General features: G+C 41.0%; 2 protein-coding genes across 3 annotated transcripts; both read right to left on the bottom strand.

Moving 5' to 3' along the window:
- Window positions 1-481: 481 nt before the first annotated feature.
- Window positions 482-13570, bottom strand: LOC133964347 (sortilin-like). The gene is made up of 20 exons (XM_062398373.1): window positions 13249-13570; window positions 10261-10323; window positions 10099-10172; window positions 9909-10011; window positions 9660-9821; window positions 9415-9488; window positions 8027-8076; window positions 7824-7951; window positions 7213-7357; window positions 6931-7086; window positions 6350-6462; window positions 5623-5725; window positions 5357-5525; window positions 4760-4944; window positions 4481-4670; window positions 3740-3856; window positions 3434-3542; window positions 2617-2729; window positions 2393-2519; window positions 482-2304 (listed from the first exon to the last, which is right to left on the bottom strand). The coding sequence occupies exons 1-20, from the start codon at window positions 13567-13569 to the stop codon at window positions 2290-2292; spliced, it is 2517 nt and encodes an 838-aa protein (XP_062254357.1). The 5' UTR covers window position 13570; the 3' UTR covers window positions 482-2289.
- A 1197-nt stretch (window positions 13571-14767) lies between these two features.
- On the bottom strand, window positions 14768-18153 carry psma5 (proteasome 20S subunit alpha 5). 2 transcript variants are annotated; one of them, XM_062398363.1, is made up of 10 exons: window positions 18001-18153; window positions 17658-17708; window positions 17115-17181; window positions 16889-17015; window positions 16120-16187; window positions 15927-16034; window positions 15748-15806; window positions 15542-15644; window positions 15297-15383; window positions 14768-15142 (listed from the first exon to the last, which is right to left on the bottom strand). In XM_062398363.1, the coding sequence occupies exons 2-10, from the start codon at window positions 17684-17686 to the stop codon at window positions 15065-15067; spliced, it is 726 nt and encodes a 241-aa protein (XP_062254347.1). In that variant the 5' UTR covers window positions 17687-17708; window positions 18001-18153; the 3' UTR covers window positions 14768-15064. The 2 variants fall into 2 exon arrangements, with proteins under 2 accessions (XP_062254347.1, XP_062254342.1); XM_062398358.1 differs by having other exon boundaries at window positions 17958-18110.
- Window positions 18154-18365: the final 212 nt, after the last annotated feature.

The following is an 18365-nucleotide window of genomic DNA, read 5'->3' as shown; positions in this document are numbered from 1 at the left end:
CTGTCTATTAATACATATAGTTATCAAATAGTGATCAATAGCATTAATACGTTATAGTTGTGCCTTAATGTCTCTCGTGTAGTCTTGGTTTTGTGTTGTATTTGACTTTATTTTATAGTCAACTCTTTTTACCTTTTATTTAAATCTAACTACTGCACTGCTGAGCTGAGTTGTTTCTTCTCCTCCCACATCTCTCATTGTACTGTTGATCCTGTATTAACCGCATATGACAAATAAATCTTAATGATCACTCAATATTCTCCCAACCGTTTTTTTGTCCTCTTTTTATTTAACAAAAAGTCTGATAACCCAGCTAGATTAATTTGATTAATCTAGCTGGGTTAATTTTAAATGTTTCACTACTGGATACAAGATGTCTCCTCCATCACTCAGCACTAAGTTCCCTGCTGGACCAGGAAATATTTCTTTGAGAAACTTAGTTCATGCAGTGAGTTGAATGAACAAACACCCAAACAAATGATAAAAGAGATAATGTTATTTAATTCAATATATGCAAATATTGTTATGAAGCAAATATGCTACAGAATAGTTCAGGGATATTCATCTCTGATAATCCTAGAAAACAGTGAAGAAAAAAGGTTGAATAAAGATCATAACTCATGGCCCGAGCATTTGCACAAAAAAGATGTACAAGGAGGAACAGGTGCAACATTTTTCACAGATCTGTAGCTACAGTGCAAATATACGGATCCAGTTAGTATCTGGGTTGGTTCTTACGGACAGTTGTGTAAATAAAGAAGCATCAAGCATATGAGTTAGCTTTCATATGCGAGTCCACCAAACAGTCCTTGAGAATATGCCTCTAATCAGGCCGGCTTATTATAATAGCTTATTTGCTGGGATACTATTGCCTCTGCTGGAGAATACAAGCATCGGCCATAAGCCCTGCATGTGTCAGAAGCTACAGCAATTACTATAACAGCAATTTATAATAGAAAAGGTAGCAAATTGTAACTTTCTCATCTAAAGGGAAATAAACTCATTTAATGAACAGAATAAGTTTGACGTGGCCACCTCACACAATAACACATTTTCTTTATTTTGGATTGACCACTATAACAAAAAACTGAAAATACTGGCAAATATTAGCCTTAAATATCAGAGTCATTATGATTCTCGAGATGTTTATACTGCTAATATTAAACTGATTGTGAACTGGCCTTTTGTAACTTTACTTGATAACTATGCCTTCACCTGCTTTAAAATTATTAGACAAATGCATAATAATAAAAATACAACAGCAACATGTTGACGCATCCAGTTAAGCAAAAAAAATATCAGAGTTCAAGTAAAGGGTTTGCATAAGCATTACCATCATACTCATACAATGCTGAGATAAAGTTAAGTTTCCCCTCAAAAGTTTTTAAAGTTAAACAATAAAAGTGCTTTGGCAATAATTCAAGTCTTTCCTTTCACCACACATACAGGGGAAAAGAAAATATTGGCTGTGTTGAGCTGCACTGTATAAAAACTTGTTATATCTTAGCATTAAAGTCAGGCTCTTTTTACATTTATTCGAAAAGTTTCACTAAAAACTAAAGCGTAACATTGGTTAGAGACTGTAACTATCCTTTTTGTTAATGGGCAAAATCCTTCTTGTAATTTGTGATTTCTAAACAACTAGTGCATGAAAGGAAACTGAGGAGAATAGAGTTGTTTTCTTGACGAAACTGACAAAATGAATGTTAAAATGGCCCATCACGCACAAAAGGACTGAATCTTATAAACTTACATTTACAAAAAAAACACTTCACTGACAGTAGAAAAAACGTCTGAACTAAAATACTGACTAGATTTGTTTCTGTTGTCTCACTTGGCTGTTCCCCAACTCTTCATAACATGTTCTGTAACTGTTTATCCAAGTCGGAGCCTCTGCATTGTGCTTCCTGCAGTGCATCACAATATGAAAGGCCGCCTCTTCTCAGGTCAGCGTGAAAGGAAACATACAGAGCACATATTCAGACTCAACGGTCTTTACACAACTCTTTGTGACAGAGACAACAAAGGCTCCCCGGGGAACCCAGAGGCTTTCTTCCGGTCTGTGCTGGGTTTAACCCCCTCCCCAAACTACCGGTTGGAGGTTGTTTTGTGGGAGCCTCAACTTGTACAAGGAAGCGATTGCAAAAGTGGCCCCCCCGCTGCTGCTGCTGAGTCCTCCAGCCACCAGGGGATAGCGAGAAGTGAGAAGCAGATGTTAATCAGCATGTGGGAGCATCGGGAATGCCCAGGCATCGTGAAAGACTGCGTGACGTGTAGTCTTTTGGAGCCTTATTCTAGGAGGTCCTGTGAGGAGACACAAACAATAAAAAGTAAATAGATAATTACAAGGTCTCATTATTTACAATGGGGCATTTTAGATAATACCAGAAACCTGATCTGAATCTTCATTGTACTGTGCTTTCCCTGTCTCCATGTAGTGAGTGTCGACATCGTCTACTCCCTCGATCTTATTCGCTTCCACATGGTCCCTCATCACAGAGTATCGGTGCACAAGAAACCTGAGGAGGGCACGAGAGCTCACATCACAAACAAACGGGGGAGAAATATGTGCAGTCATTAATGTGTCTGTGTAAAGATGAAACAAAGTTAACTCACCGTCCTCCACACACATATTTCTTAACCAGCCAAACACCAGCAACACCACTGGTCAGAAGGATCAATAAGACCACCATCACGATGACCGCAGCGTTTGGTGAACTGGTCTCAGTCTGTTTAGAGTTAAAGAGACAAGGTTAGCTAATTAGAAGAAACGCACAGCATCACTGACATGAAAAAGTATTTTATTTTTTTACATTTTATTTCCCTTAATATGTAAAGATACTCATAATGGATAAGGAAAGAGTGGGTCATTATCTAAAATACACAGTAACTGAAATAATCCTGCTCAACCCTCATACTACAGCCGGATATGGTATTTTGGGGGATGATGCTAATACTAAGAAGTTAAAAAAAAAACACATCCAACAATAAATCAGCAGTTAAACATAACACAATAACGAGTATATAGAACTTTAAAATAATATAGAAAGTTAACATTTATCTTTTTTATGTAACATGTAATGCAAATCTTTTCAGCATTCTTTCTCCTGTAAAATAAAATGTTCATATCAGTGCATCTCACCAAACTTGAACACCCACACCGATATGTCTGTAAAAGGCTCAGAGCAGCTGATTTTTATCGGTCAAATAAATCGATTGGGCTCCGCCTCTAACTCTGTATCACTGTCATCAGGATCTGCAAAGTAGAGCGCAGATCTGATTGAACTGAGAGAAAACCAAATGAGCCTGACCCCGACAGGCAGTCTGCTTTTGGTGTTCAACCTGATCTGAGCCAGATGTTTTCCCCTATTACAGGCACGTGCAGTGCATAGAGTCAAGCAGATAGCAAAGCCAACGCATGAGCAGAACTGACCAGAGAATCTGAATATAGGACATTGCTGGTGCACAGCCTCCTCAGGTCCGTCTCCTTCCTGTCCGGCTGGAAACCGCCCTCACACTGGTCTCCGGGAATCTTCCGGTAGCTAAATGGATGAAGAGAGAAATAACTGAAGGCAAGAAGGAAGGAAATGTAGATGCACAAGTACAGCAGAGAACACACAGCACTACAGTACTATAGTACACACAAAAGATTGAATTTCTTGGCTCCTGAACTGCAGCTTTGAATTAGATGTTTTTCAGCCAGTTTCCAGCCAGAGCCAAAAGCCCCTGACGTCCTCACCCACTGGTCTGTAGCTGCTCGGTGGTCCTGTTTAAACAGAACTCCAGGGGATGGCCTGTCATCTCCTCCTGCTCCACACACTCCGAGCGGTTCTCCGGTCGGTAATACCCAAAGTCACTGTAAGACAACGCTAGTTCAGCTGAGGGCATAAATCTTTAACAGAAAAAAAACTGCTGATCTAAACATTTCAATCAAAAACCTTTTTTCATCGTCACTTCAGCTTGAAATTAATTCGATGGTTCAGTGACATAGAATAGTATCGCTTTCATCCCCTTCACTTCGCCTCTGAAAAGTGTGTAAGTTGAGGGCTATTGCTGGAGAATACTTAAAAAGACCTGAAGGTAATTAAAAACCAGCTTTTATCTCCAATATTCTGTGAGACCAACTAATTGCTCTGGCACAGGTCCCAACAGCCGTAAACATTACATGCGGCTGCGTAGGGCAATGTTGTTCAGTAAAAGTAACAAATGACCTTTAAAACAAAATTTGTTTTGCTCTATGTTTCTTTTTTTTTTTTAAATAATGTTTTAATGGCATTAAAAGTATGTCCAATATCTGCTTAATATTTTAACAGCACAGGCCAGTTTTTATGATAACTAAAAAGCTTCTTTTGCACACACAAGATATAATGTTCCCTGTTTCGCTTCATTCACGCTAAATACAGGATGAAACCACAGTGTTTCGGAGTTTCACCGCCTTGCACAATATTCACAAGAGGACATGGAGGGAACAGTCACGTACCAGTGATAATCATCCGCTGTGCATGGACAGGTGGACAGCTTCTTAGCGATAGCATAGTCCCTCCCGTTCCAACACAGAGAGTCTTTCCTCAGGCGTAGGAGGGTTTCTTTATAACCCAGCACGCAGCCATCATTAGCTCCACTGGGGTCTGCAGAGTGAGCCAGCCACTGTACATAGTCCCCTTCAGTACCTGCACACATGAACATTCATATTGAGCCTAAGAGATCAAACATGGCCTTAAACCCAACCGGACTGTCATCCGTCTTCTCCCACACTCACAGTCTCTGGTGAAGAGCTTCCTGAAGTCTACGGTGATCACCACCCATTTACTGAAGTCGTTCCTGTAGCCCCACAGGCTGACGTTGATGGTGCGAGAGCCGGGCTCACTGTCCATACCGCTGAAGTGAAGAGGGTCGCTGGTGAAGTTGTATGTGTGCCAGCACTGCCCTTCATCTGTCGAAAACCTGAGGGGTAGTAAACACACGGAGTGAAGCAGGAGAGAGAGCAAGAACAGAAAAACCACACAGAAAAAAAAAACTCAATAAAAGGAAAAATATCTTCCTAGTGCTTGTATGAGGTCTTTGTGACCTTCGAACACTAAAATCAAATCAGTTCAACTTTAAGTCCGAGTGACAATCAGCCAAAATTTGAAAATATTCCCTAAAGGCAGACATGAGATATCATTCAAGAGTCCAAAAACATGACTTATGAGGCCACTGTGAACTTTGTACAGTAAGATCTAATCAGTTAATCTGTGACTAAGTGGACATTTGCACCAAATTTGTAAAATTCCTTTTTTAGAGATATCAGACTATAAATATAAAGCATCGGGCTACTGGCTGCCGCCCGAGCTCTTACAGGATAATAAATCCTCACTTGATCTGGTTGACAGGTGAGTTGGTGTGTTCCACAGCCACCAGCAGGCCTCCAGAGTCCAGGATAGCGTAGTGATGAGGGCCCTCAAGGGCCAACAGCCACGAGTAGCCCCCGTCATCAGACACGTACACGTTGGGGGAAAGAGCTGACTCTGCATCTCCAACACTGCCTGGAGAAAAGGGGACGGGGAACAGAGCTGTAAGACATTTGACCCTGAGGTAAAAGGATTCTGTATCACGAGATCTTCATGTTTGTGCGTTTTCTACCGTGGGCCAGAATGAGGCCCACAGCGTTGGGCTGGGAGAGAGGCAGCATGGGGACGTTCATCTTCATGGTGGTGCTGTAGGATGCGTGGATGTGAAGTCTGCACTGTGAAGGCAAAGCGATGAGAGTGAACATCACTGACAGACTGAGGCTGTTGACATGTTGATGCAATAAAGCTGCCTCTGGCCTGGGAACATACCATGCAGGGACTTAGTATGTGTTACACATTACAACTTAACTACACACTGTGGCCTCAGAAAGTATTCGGAGGCGTCCACATTTTGCTAATTTTATTATGCTGGAGATTTTAATTAAAAACAAATCAAAGGCAGACATCTCTCTTACAAAAAATATCTCTTGAAAGACCATTTGGCAGTAGTTACATTTTTAAGTCTTTAAAAGCTTTGCACACCTGGATTTAGAGAATCTTTTATCCTTTCCCTCCTGACACATCCTCTCAAGCTCTGTTAGATTGGCTGGAAAGTGCTTCTACCGTTTTCAGGTACAGAAGTTCTATGAGCTTTAAATATGAGGTCTCCTCTACCATAACAGACGGGTTGATATGAGTGCTGCTGAGATGGTTGTGTAAGTATTACACTTTAATACTTATTTAGACAGATTTCAAAAACTAAAAACTTTCCAAAAACATGTGTTCTATTTGTCATTGTGTTACTAAGTGTAGACTGGTGGACAAATATGTCAATCTGAACAATAAGACACTTTTCTTACCCTGTTTGGCCTGTTAGTGCTGGTCTCAGTGTCACAGTGGCTGTTCTGAGGTCTGTGCAGCGCCTGCCACCTTGCTCCTTGGTCAAAGGTGATCACTGTCTCCACTGCACCATCTGCAAAACAGCTTCACTTACTATGACAACCAAAAGAGTTTAGGTTTTCACATTGTTTAGCTGCTTCACTGCAAACAATAAAACACTAGTTTTAGACTTATTACTGCAATTTTCCAGAGCATTGCATATATTATATGCATGATGATGCTATTTGAGATTTTAACACTTACTAAAACAGATATGTAAATAATTAGAAACAACATAGTGCAAGTCAATCAAACACAGGGAAGAATAATGTGACTTTGCAAGTCTGTTGAATTGAAACCTTCTCATACTTGTAAACTAGTTTTCCACTTCTACATAAATGTATCAATCAGCTGTGTTACCTTAAAAATAATAATAACCAAGTGTCTCAACTCTTCAAGTAGTTTTTCATTTGAAATGAGTTGCCATTGAATAATAAATGAAAATTATAAAGGCGTCAGCACTTAAATATGTAAATTGAAGTGTAGTTCTATTACTGCCCACCCTTGGTGAGTGCACTGGTCATGTAGACGCCCCTGAGTGAGGTAACCACGGTGAAGTCAGTGTCACTCCCTGTGGTTGTGTAGAGGTGACGCTCCAGAGACTTCGAGAACACGGTTCCTCTGTCGTCTGACACGTAGATGGTTCCAACACCCGAGTCTGATACACGGACACACACACACACATATTTGGATTCTACGTTTGTGACACTATGTTATCATCAATAACCGATGTAACTATCAACATCTTTATTGTCAGCATCCACATCAATCTGTTTTTTCTGACCTCCAGGGTCGTCCACGTGCATGAAGATCATGTCCTGATTGGCTGAGAGGATGGAGTAGAACTGCTCGTGGTTGACTGTGGGAAGCTGAGCCATGTTCCACACCTCCCCTCCGTCCACTGACACATGGATGATACGCTCGGTACCCTGACACACACACACACACACCGCAGACATATTTTAGAGGGGACAACATTTTAATCACTGATCCTTTAGAAATTTGTAGAATTTTGATGGAAATATTGCAGCAAATGTTTCATATATGTGGTTTGAGGAACACACCAAAATGGGAAACAAGTGGGACTGATTAAAGTTAATGATTGGATACATTAACGGCCAGGAAGTGCAGATATGTCAAGTTAAGTCATCTCCAGATGTTGTCAGGCTGAAGTGATCACAAAGCATTTTCATACTAAATGCATTAACATCTAGCTGACACTACACTGGAAGTGCAGGAATACTTTGTGCAAGAATGTTCCTGGGTGTCAAAATGTGTATGGTTACCATATATGTCCATAAAGAAACACAGGGATGTGTGAAGCGTGAGGCCGATTTACAGGGACAAGCACATTCTTCTCTTAGAAAATATTAAAGGAGTGGAAAGCAGACATACTTTGCCTGTCATGATGGAAGCAAACACAAATTTTCCACCAAGAACAAAAGAGTAAACTCTTGTTGCGATTGTCTGGAAACTTCGGCCATAGTCTGATGTCTTCCTTAATTCCAGCATTCCTTTCTCATCTGACGGAAAGAAGGCAGGGTTACTAGATGGGTTAACTTACATGTACATGTGGTGGGAAACTTATCCTCACTTACTGCATGATCCGTTGTAGTTAGTTGTAAAAAAGACGCTGTTCTTTGGACCCCTGTACGTGAAAAAAGAACAAAGTGAAGTTTGCTGAGTTCAAATGTGCTTGTGGATTTGATAGAGAACACAGATTAGAGTTGCGGTTTCTTCAGAGTGCTGTGCGAGCAGGGCACGTCGACCCCCAGGCCGCGCTCCAAGTCCTCCCTCTGGCTCTGTTCGCTGCCAAAGGGGACGAAGGTTTTCACACTGCAAAAGATTCTGCTGCTTCAACGGCTGTGGGCTGAACAAGAATGTCGCTGCTGACTCATGATCCGGGCTGACGGCAGCCTCGGCTCCCTCGCTCTGCAGTCAATTTAGGCCCGGGCCTAAATGACAGCTGTGGTCAGGCGGAGCTATCACAATGTTCCCACAATGCAGCGCTAACAACCACAGGCTGACACCACCACCTCCTGTGAACGCTGATGCTCGAATGCGACCAGAGTCAGGAGAGTGACGTGAAGTGGGATGAGAGAGACAGCTGGAATAACACCAACCGACAAACAAAGATGCGCACGTGGGAAGCACGGACAGGTTTCATGTTCTTCTCACTTTCAAACAATCACAAACACATTTAGTACTACATGTTTATATTCAATATGAAACCATAACAGACGATGGGACCAGAGAGGGTAGAAGGTTATGTGTTTGTTATTTTTGAGAAAGGGAGCGTAGTCTGATTTATCTGTTTGGAAGGAGGAGGAGCAGGTTTTGAAAATGTTCCTCTTCCAAGATTTAAAGTATATTTAATTTCACTGTTTTCCATTGAGATTTATTGTTTACTGATTTACTGCATGGATCATAAAGATGTTTTTTTTCCATCTGCAGAGAACAACAAGCATGTCTCTGTATCAGGGCCAACCAGTCGGTGGTCAGAGTTAATATAGGGCTAGGGATGTTTTGTATTATGTCAACAGAAAAGTGAATGCATCGCAAAGAGTTATTCTATGAAATAATGTATGTGCAGCACAACTTGTCATTTTCTACAAGAGGATGGAGACCCAATACTAAAGAAGAGGTCCACTCCTATTATTTTAATGGTAGAATATAAAGTTCAGCCCCCTCTCATCACGGTTCAACAATTTTCCACTGTTTTATGTGAAGTTTTGAAATCCATAAGAGGATATATTTGTGTTTTTAAATAATGAAAAACAATTTAATCATAGTTACACTTCTCCTTCCCCACACACAGGAGCTCTAGCAAGATTTTTTTAATATTCTTACAGTTCCTTTAATAAACTTATTGTTCCAAATATTTGTCTTAACTCTTCAATACAAATATCTTATTTTATATTTATTACAACTAGAACCAACAAGTTCAGGACATTTTTAATTTCAATACAAAACCGATGATTCTCACCATCTGACCAAACAAGCACTGTCATGGATTTTCCTCCAGGTGGCGCCAAAGTCCACAGACAGCCACATGTCCAGCTGGAGGGAAACAGCTTAGTTAGTAAAAAAATACGATATTAGCAAGTTTTTAGTTTTCATTTATCATTAATCATATTATAGAGTGAAATAACAGTCCTTATTTCAGGGAGGAAGAATCAACGTTTCTTGACTAAAACTCTGCAAACAGGTTTTGGTCATTAAGGCTGCTACCGTGATACTGAGAGTCAGAAGTGCGTTGCAGTCTCCGGGGTTGTACAGCATCTGGATGAGGGGCTCAAATGGCAGATCTGTCGAGACAAAGGTGAGGCCAAAGTCCTGCGAGCGGAACAGTCGAAAACCGCCGATCTCTGACACGACTCCAGTCAGGATCACCTGAAACCAAACACACAGGAACCAATCAGGGAGGAGCTCTGCCAACAGGTTTTATGATTCATTGTGTTCACATGGGGAAAAACTCACCTTCCCAGAGTGGTCGGGACTGATGGCGATGCCAAACTCAGTCTGGATGAAGGTGTGGTTGATCAGGTGAGTCACATCTTCAAAGGTTTTCCCATAGTCTTCACTGACGCAGACACAAAGTAACAGTGAGTACATAGTAAATCAATGGATAGCTCCATTGCCATCGAGTGTGTCATCAGGCATTTCTCACCTCCTGTAGAGGTTGGACTGACCGAAGCGCATCATGAACAACGGCACCTGAAAGGTTGTCAGGACCAGCAGCACCTGAAGGCAGATGAGGCGTTACCTCATTTGTTCACATTCGAGGAGAAAGGTTTAGTTTCTGTATTATCAGACATCGAAACAAGCTCACCCCTGATCCATCTCCCACCCAGGCCAGCGACAGTGAGCCCATGGTTCTCACTTTGAAGGTGAACTGAAACGGGACAAAAAACAAATAGAGGTGGAGGTTTTTAGAGAAAGAAAATCAAGCAAAACATTTGAGTACCACCCATGTGGCCTGACTGAGGATTATTTGGGAATTTGCTGCATTATCTCTCGCCCGGTAGCCTGAGGAACAAAAATACACTAAAAAGTGCAGCGCTTAGTCTGACATGCAAGAAACACGAGAGAGCTTGTGTGTGTTTCTGTCGTTCATTGGGCAGGAGAGACAGCAGCCGAGCAGACGGAATTAATTTTCCTTAGTGTTCAAAGTAACTCGGCCATTTGGATGCACTCTGCATGTGTGACCTACATTCCTGCCTAAATGACAAAGCTGGGGCCAGAGAACAATTAATGACGTCCCGAGCACAGCCAGAACACACGCACACACACACACACACACACTTCTTCTATTCTGACTACAAACACAATACAAAAAAGTTTAAAAACTAAATGTGCCACACGATATTTGAGGTAAAGTTGAAGGATTTCACAACTTCACCGGCCGCAAACAACATTCCAGTCTATTGATCCAGAGTGACGTCCAAGTGTTTGGCCATTTGAGCAACATATTCATCCACAGCCAACATTTTTTGGAGTCAAAAGAAGATTTCCTCCCCCGCCTTTCTTCAGCTGGCGGGGCAGAGATATTTACAAGGTGAGCCCGGTCCTGGAGAGTCTGTGCACCGCTCTATAAAGCCACAGGAGAGGCCCCGGATCTGGCTTCTGGAAGGCAGAGACGGTCCAGTGGAAAAGTGGCTCACTCCTGCATGTCCAAAGAGAGTCAACACAACTTTCCATCACTGCTCTACAGGAATAATTTCATCACAGCCGTGCTGCATCCATCTGTTGTTCTGAATCTTAATCACACTGTTTGACAGCTTCTTACTTTTTTTAAAAAAAAAAGCACCAAACAGAGTCCTATCTGCGCAACACTCTCCCACAGTTAAACCAGTGTTCTTGGTAGAGCCATACTGATGTATTGATTGGCCAGTAATCCAATAGACATTGGTGTTTACGTTAGCCAATGTAAACTCCTATGCACCAATATAAAGTATTTTCATGTTCATTAAAAGTGTCTTACTTTTAAATATTGGTTGTATTTAGTTGTCAGTGGTTATTTTCTGAATAATAATTTGTGATACTGTAAAATAATTTATAAAAAAGTTCTAATAAATGGATAAAGTGGCAATTGGCATAAAAATAAAAAGTGCTTCCCCACATCCCCCACTGGACCAATGCTGACTGGACTGGCTACAGGGGCACTGGAACCGAAACAATATGCCTGATAAAGCAACTCAGCTGACTGAGTCAAAGCTGAGACATTCGTGTGAGGGAGTGGAAACCTCTATCTAACTGGAGGACTGATGACCCTGTCCTGTGCAGTGAAGGTAAAACAAAGGGATACAAAGAGATGGTAAAGAGAAGAAAAGATATATAGGTTAGTCAGAAAATCATAAAAGAGAAATGTCTGACGGGGTTAGAGACGCAGCCTCACAAACCAGACATGACCTCATATCACATGCTGAATTCAAGGGTCCACATCTGCTGTGATGAGGCCTCTGTAATCTCTGTCCGCAGCTCAACGCATGCCGCTGTGGAATTTAAGGTGCAGTCAACTTCAAACGTCAAACTAACTTTCAATAGTTGAGCAACAAAGCTGCACTGCAGAGTGTCGCACATGCACAGATACACACATGCATGCATGCAGACTCAGTAGCACAGTGGGTGGGAGCTCAGTGAAGTCCTCTCTCTGAGCTCAGGCTCCAACACAATGAGCTCCTTATTCCCTCCGCTCGGGGGTTTTAACCTTTCTGCTTCGGCCTGTGTTTAAATCATCAAAGATCTTTGGGTCATTTTGGACGAGCTTCTACTTTGGAGGAATATTATCAGTATCATTGCAACATCAGAGCAGAATCACACCCAGCTCTATGGATCTGACCTGGACTGACCACTCCCCTTTATTCAATGAGTGTAACAGCCAGAGCTGAAACAATAGGTCAATCAATAGAAAATCCGCAACTATTGTCACAGTAGATTGGGAGACATTGTGTGGTGTCAGATTGTGAATCTGCAGTTTTTGTGACTGGTCACTTGTGGCCATAAATTGAACTTCTTCAGGTTTTGTACTGTTGTTTACACAAAACAAGCAAACTGAAGGCATTACCGATGGATATAAAAAACACGTACATGATTTAACTGACAAATGTATCGGAAATTTCATAATAATTAATAGAATTGTTCTTCCAAATGGATGGACGGACAATTAATAGAGAAAATAGCTGTGACAATAATTGAAACTAAGCCATTGTTAACTAGTAGCTCAACAGAGTATTTATTAAGGCTAAAACCAATTGTCAATTTTATTGTCTTTTAAAAATATTTGTTTAATCCAGTAATTAACTTAGTAATTTTTTTCTCTATGAAATTGTGAAAAAAACGTCATGTTCTCATCTAGTTAGTGAATTAATGAAAATGACATGGAAATGCTGAAAATATTAATTAATAAATAAACATTTGATAATATATAACATTTAAGAATCTCTAACCTTCCAATCCATGAACATTAACTTTTTCAATTAGTTGATGATGGAAATAGTTTCTAAAATGGATTATTCCCTCACTCTTATTCACAGTAAGGAGTCCCACCACAGACTGCAGTCGCCTGCAGAAACTGACAGTGTTGTCCTGGAGAGGATTATCTGGACAGGCAATACGTCAATATAAAATGTTCATCAATAACAAAAGTTCAAATTAAATGAATATATTGCTTCTGCTTTGCTGTTCAGAAAGTGTTGGCTAATAATGAGTGATAATTATTGATATGTACTGATGTTGTTATTTGGTTCAGACCTGATGGCTCTCAAACTTCACGTCCTCGGGCAGTTTAGTAATGGGCGGACGCCTTGTTGAGACTTACAGTGTGGGTGTTGTTGCTCAGGGTTGGGTCTCCTCCAGGCAGCGCTGTGCAGGTCTGTTCATTCAGCCCCGCGCTGCGTTTGGAAAGCTCGGACCTCTGGAAACTCTGTGGCTCCACATCCCTGCGGACGAACTCCCGGTGCAGCCCTGCTCCTCCTGCTCCTCCTGCTCCTCCTCCGGCCTGAGAGAAACCTCTGGCAGCCGCTGCACACGACAACAACAGCCCGAGCCTCAGGACATAACACGCGGAGCTCATGTTTACAACGAGGCCGAAGAACTTCGCTCTCAGCGACAGACTCTGCGGCCGGAGTTGGCTCCACATGCCCCCCCCCGTCACCAAACGCCTCTTCAATCACGGCCCATCCACCGCGCCACCGGATTGGTCAGCGCCAGAATAACCAGCGAGCTCATTGGTCGGCAGGAATCGCCCTCACGCTAACTTGTCATATGTCCCGTGTTCAACTGCCCCCTGGTGGAAAGATCGCGCGATGCACCGCGAGAAGTTTTACTATAGGAAACTTTTAATTTCTTGAGTTTATTATTCCAAGAAAAAGAACAAAAATTGTACAAGATATTATTCATTTACTGGTAATAGCAAGATAGATAGATAGATGATAAGATAGATAGATAGATAGACAGATTGATGGATAGATTGATAGATGATTAGATAGATAGACAGATATATATATGGCTAGATAGATATAGATAGATAGACCTATATATATATAAAGATGGATAGATAGATAGACAGATTGATGGATAGATGGATAGAGAGTTTACATATCAGCTTGGACTGATTAATAAGGGGTCAAGTGATAATAAATGTTTTCCAACCTACTAGTTCTGTAATATTTTTTAGATTAAGTTAGTAATTTAAAAAATGATTGTGTATGGAGCCCTTATATTGAAAACATTATTTAAAATGTAACTGAATACATAAAACATAATCTTACGAGAAAATAATGAGAAAACTTTGTCTTTACTGGACATTGGCTTATCTACTTGACTCTGAATGTATTTTGTTGTGTAGGAGGATTTTAGAGACAGACCACACCTTAATAAATGGAAACTTCTTAGTGTAACTCAGTGACCTCTAAGAGAAATTCATTATTTATTGAGGGTAATAAAATGTTTGAGGTTAAAAGAAGTACAGCCTTTTAGGTTAAGGTGATTCAATCAAAACTGTTCTACCTTATGTGAAGCCATATATTTATTATCTATAAACAATCGACCGATGCTTTACAGGTTAATAATAAGCCATTAATAACCTGGAAAATTAAAGGTTGAAAGCAACTTGTAATTGTGGCAAAATACCTTACAGCGTGTATGCACCCTCTTGCACATTACTTTTTAATCTTGTGTGTAGCGATACAAATAGTGAGCTAACAAAGTATAATACTTGAACTGTATTGACTAACTCTGGATATTCATAGACTTCTGTCACGTGAAAACTATGAAAATGGCGTCGGGGGACTTGCATCCTTGAAACACAAGAAATACACACAGAAAAAGCAATCACATCACTTTCTGAATACAACAGTTTAATTGTAGTTCTGATTTATAACAAAAAAATAGCCCCAGCCCCACCCCCCATTTTCTGTGTTGGTCAGACTTCTGTACAGGACTGTTCAGATAGTGAGAAATAAGAATTCAATTATCACGTTACAAAGATAACCCTCGTATGCAATCGAAAAAGATGAGGAGAATGTCCTGATGAGAAGTTGTGGTTGTGTTGAGACATTCAGCCCAGGTGTAAATTTACATCCTCTCCTCCTCTGTCTAGATCTCAAACCAAGACTTGTAGAGACTTCTCTGCTCTAGATGTCCTTGATTACATCTTCCAGCTCCTCTTTGGAATACATGTGGAAAGTCTTCCCGGGCTCAACTGTTGCCAGCTACAGAAGAGACAGAGACACAGAAATCCTTCATGAAAGATAGATTTAAACTCTTACCGTCCTTTGCCAATTGCACAAGACATTTACATACACAAATTCCACTTCTCTATGTCTACAAAGTGTTCAGGGACTGGGAGAGGAAAGAGGAGCAAACCTCGATGTTGGTGGAATTGAGCTTCTCCTCCATCACTTGCTTCAAAATGGTAAGGGATGACTTGATGGCATCTTTCAATGTCATGGACTGTCAGTTAGCAAGAGAGAGGGGGACACAGAAAAATATGAAACTTGTCAATTTTGGTGATTTAGTTCTTAAAAAGTTTGAGGAAATTCTTAACATTTCAGTTTTACATGATCTCTGCAAGACAGCAGCTTAGAAATGTGACATCTTGGAGCTGATACCTTGTGGTAGACTTCTTGCAGAGAACTCTGTGCTCCCTCAGACGCTGAGCCGATGGCCCGTGCATCGCACTGCACAAAAGTTCCTGATGGGTCCATGTGGTACCTGCATTTACAAACATAAGATCAGAGACTCAGTTGTCTGACTTTACTTTAAATGTGCAACTATTTTTGATATGGAATATTTAAGAGGACACATTTTTACATACAGCTGAGGCCCTTTTTCATCAACTCCCCCAAACAGAAGTGCCACACCGAATGGTCGACTCTGTAGAGGCGCCAGAACAAAGGAGCGCAGCGGGGAGACAGAATTATACAAGTTAGGTTACCTGACTCCAACATCATTCAATTTGAAGTACGAATCAGTGAGACAAACTGAGAGACTGACCATAGCACCAGGGTCAGCATCCTCCTCTCCAAACTGCAGGGCCAGGTTGGACACAGCCTGAGTCACACTCTCCACTGTCATCGTCTCATTATAAGTGAACCAGTGGTTCTGAGGACGAATAGATGCTGGTTAATTTTAGGTTAACCACAAAGTCATTGAACTGGTTATGTTTCAGTGGAATCATACTTCATACCTGTGTTTCCACTCTCGCTTTGTCGATTAGAGTCTTAGCATCAGCTATTAAGCCACTCATGGCACAACCTTTGAGTCGGCAAAAGAGAAAATTAAGATACAGCATGACATTGAGATGCTGCTGTCCAGCAGATGAATGAGCACTGCCATACAGAGACATGTATAATATCATACTTCATTTAGTCAGGGAAGTATTAACAAGTAAGAAAGTGGATTCAACCTTTGCCACTGATCTGTTTGTATACATGTGTAATGTTATATGAAGGTCACAGTATATTTTCAATTAAACAATGTAATTTAGTAATAATTGTAAGGCCTTCTCTTTACAATGCCACTGAAGTGAAGATCTGCATGTATTGGATATGAGTGATCTCTCAAACTTTATTAAAAACAACTTTTTAACTGCAGCAGAATTCTGCTCATGAAGTCTGGTAGGAGCAAAGACAAAGGTCGGCAAATGTCTTAATAAAAAAAAAAAAACAATTAGATGGTTGTGTTTGCTCTTATATAAGCACTTAAAAGGCAAATTCCCAAAAATGAGGGATGCCCTTCATGATTTCATTCTTAGAAATAAACATTAACATGGAATGCTAATAAGTTTCTAATACAGCTCAGATTTCCTGTTTTATGAAATAATACAACTAGAGTAGAATTGATTATTGATTAAACTCATCTGTGATTACGACCAGACAAATTACTTTATCAGTTAGTACACAGTGTGAATACAATTACTAATGTTTTATGTGCATTTCCTTCTATGTTCCACTTACCGATGTGGGTGTCAATCTCCACGATCTTCTCAATGCTGTTGGGCTCCATCAGGGGAGAGGTGATCCTCTTCTCCACAGCCAGACACACCCCCTCTGTTGTCTGGATACCAATGGCTGTGGAGCCCAACTGGAGGAGCAGCGGTGTATGAGTTTCAGACGACCATTTGTTTACAAGAGCCAGCATACAACACCACACAGAGGTGGACACTCATGGTATGATACTTACTTTAATGGCCTCGATGGCATATTCAACCTGGAACAATCTTCCTTCAGGAGAGAATGTGTTCACACCTCTGCAAAACAGACACAGATTATATTTATTATATCAACACTGCACAATAATGTAACCAGACAAAAACAAACAAACAATGCAGATGGCACTTTGTCCTTTTTTAAAGCTAAGTCACCGCTAAATGAAACATTAAACCTGCCCCCTTTAATTACTTTTTAGGGTTTATGGTTTATATTGGCCGGAGCTACACTGTACCACAAAGGTTACATCTCAGTTAGCTTTCCATGTAGAATAAAAAAAAACTGTTGTACCGAAAGTGAAAGCAATCCAACTCGCTGAGGAGCGATTTGCTTCTAGCCAACTATTAGCAACACACAACTACAATATCACACAAATGGTTGATACCAGAGCACTACATCACTTCAGAGTCACAACAGCCTGACCGCAAACATCCTAACAAAAGTGGCTTCTCCACAGCTCGCAGCTTCCCACCGAGAGGCGCTCAACTAATGACAAAGCAGTTTGAGTTGTACCCACCTGTCATATTCCGATCTCGTCAGAAACATGTTTGACGGTTAGACACAGGACCTGCGGACGGAGAAGGAGAAGAAGAAGCACGTGAGATCAAATCAGTTTCAGACGCGCAGGAACGGGCGTTTGGTTTAAAGTGCGCCGTGACACCGGGTGATAAGCTAGCTCGAGTTAGCTGCAGTGCAGAAGAAGCGTGCGAGCTAACTGAAGCTAACACCAAAACCCCGGCACAGAGACGACTATTACAAGCCCACCATCAGCAGTCAGACATTATAGATACTTTTTAAGAACGAAAAGTGTCAATACCACAAAGTCCTCCTGAGTAGTTTCGGAAGTTAGACTCGTTTACCTTCGGCTAGAGACCCTTGAATGAGTTCGCTTGTTTGAGGGGAAATGTACACGGTGTAACGTCTAAACGCGCCGGTTGTCAACAGAGCTGGAGAAAGGTTCCGGGGGACCGCACCGTCCACAGTCTCCTGCATAGTGTTATTATCATTAGTAGCAGTGGAGTTAGAAAGTTACTAGTGATAATAACAATACTAATAATAACATGAATTATTCAGGACTTCTTTTTTACTTTATATTAGCAACTATCTCCTGCATCCTCTTTTCTAATTAACAGTTTACAGTGTTGTGCAAGTTCAGCGCTCTCATGAACTAGTTCAAAGTTCAGTTCATACAAGTAAACATTAATAGTTCACGTTCATAATTTAC

The sequence above is a fragment of the Platichthys flesus genome, chromosome 2 (genome assembly GCF_949316205.1).
Source record: "Platichthys flesus chromosome 2, fPlaFle2.1, whole genome shotgun sequence".
In the NCBI taxonomy this organism is placed as follows: Eukaryota; Metazoa; Chordata; class Actinopteri; order Pleuronectiformes; family Pleuronectidae; genus Platichthys; species Platichthys flesus.
Note: the sequence above shows the minus strand (reverse complement) of the source record. Positions and strands in the feature narration are given on the sequence as shown.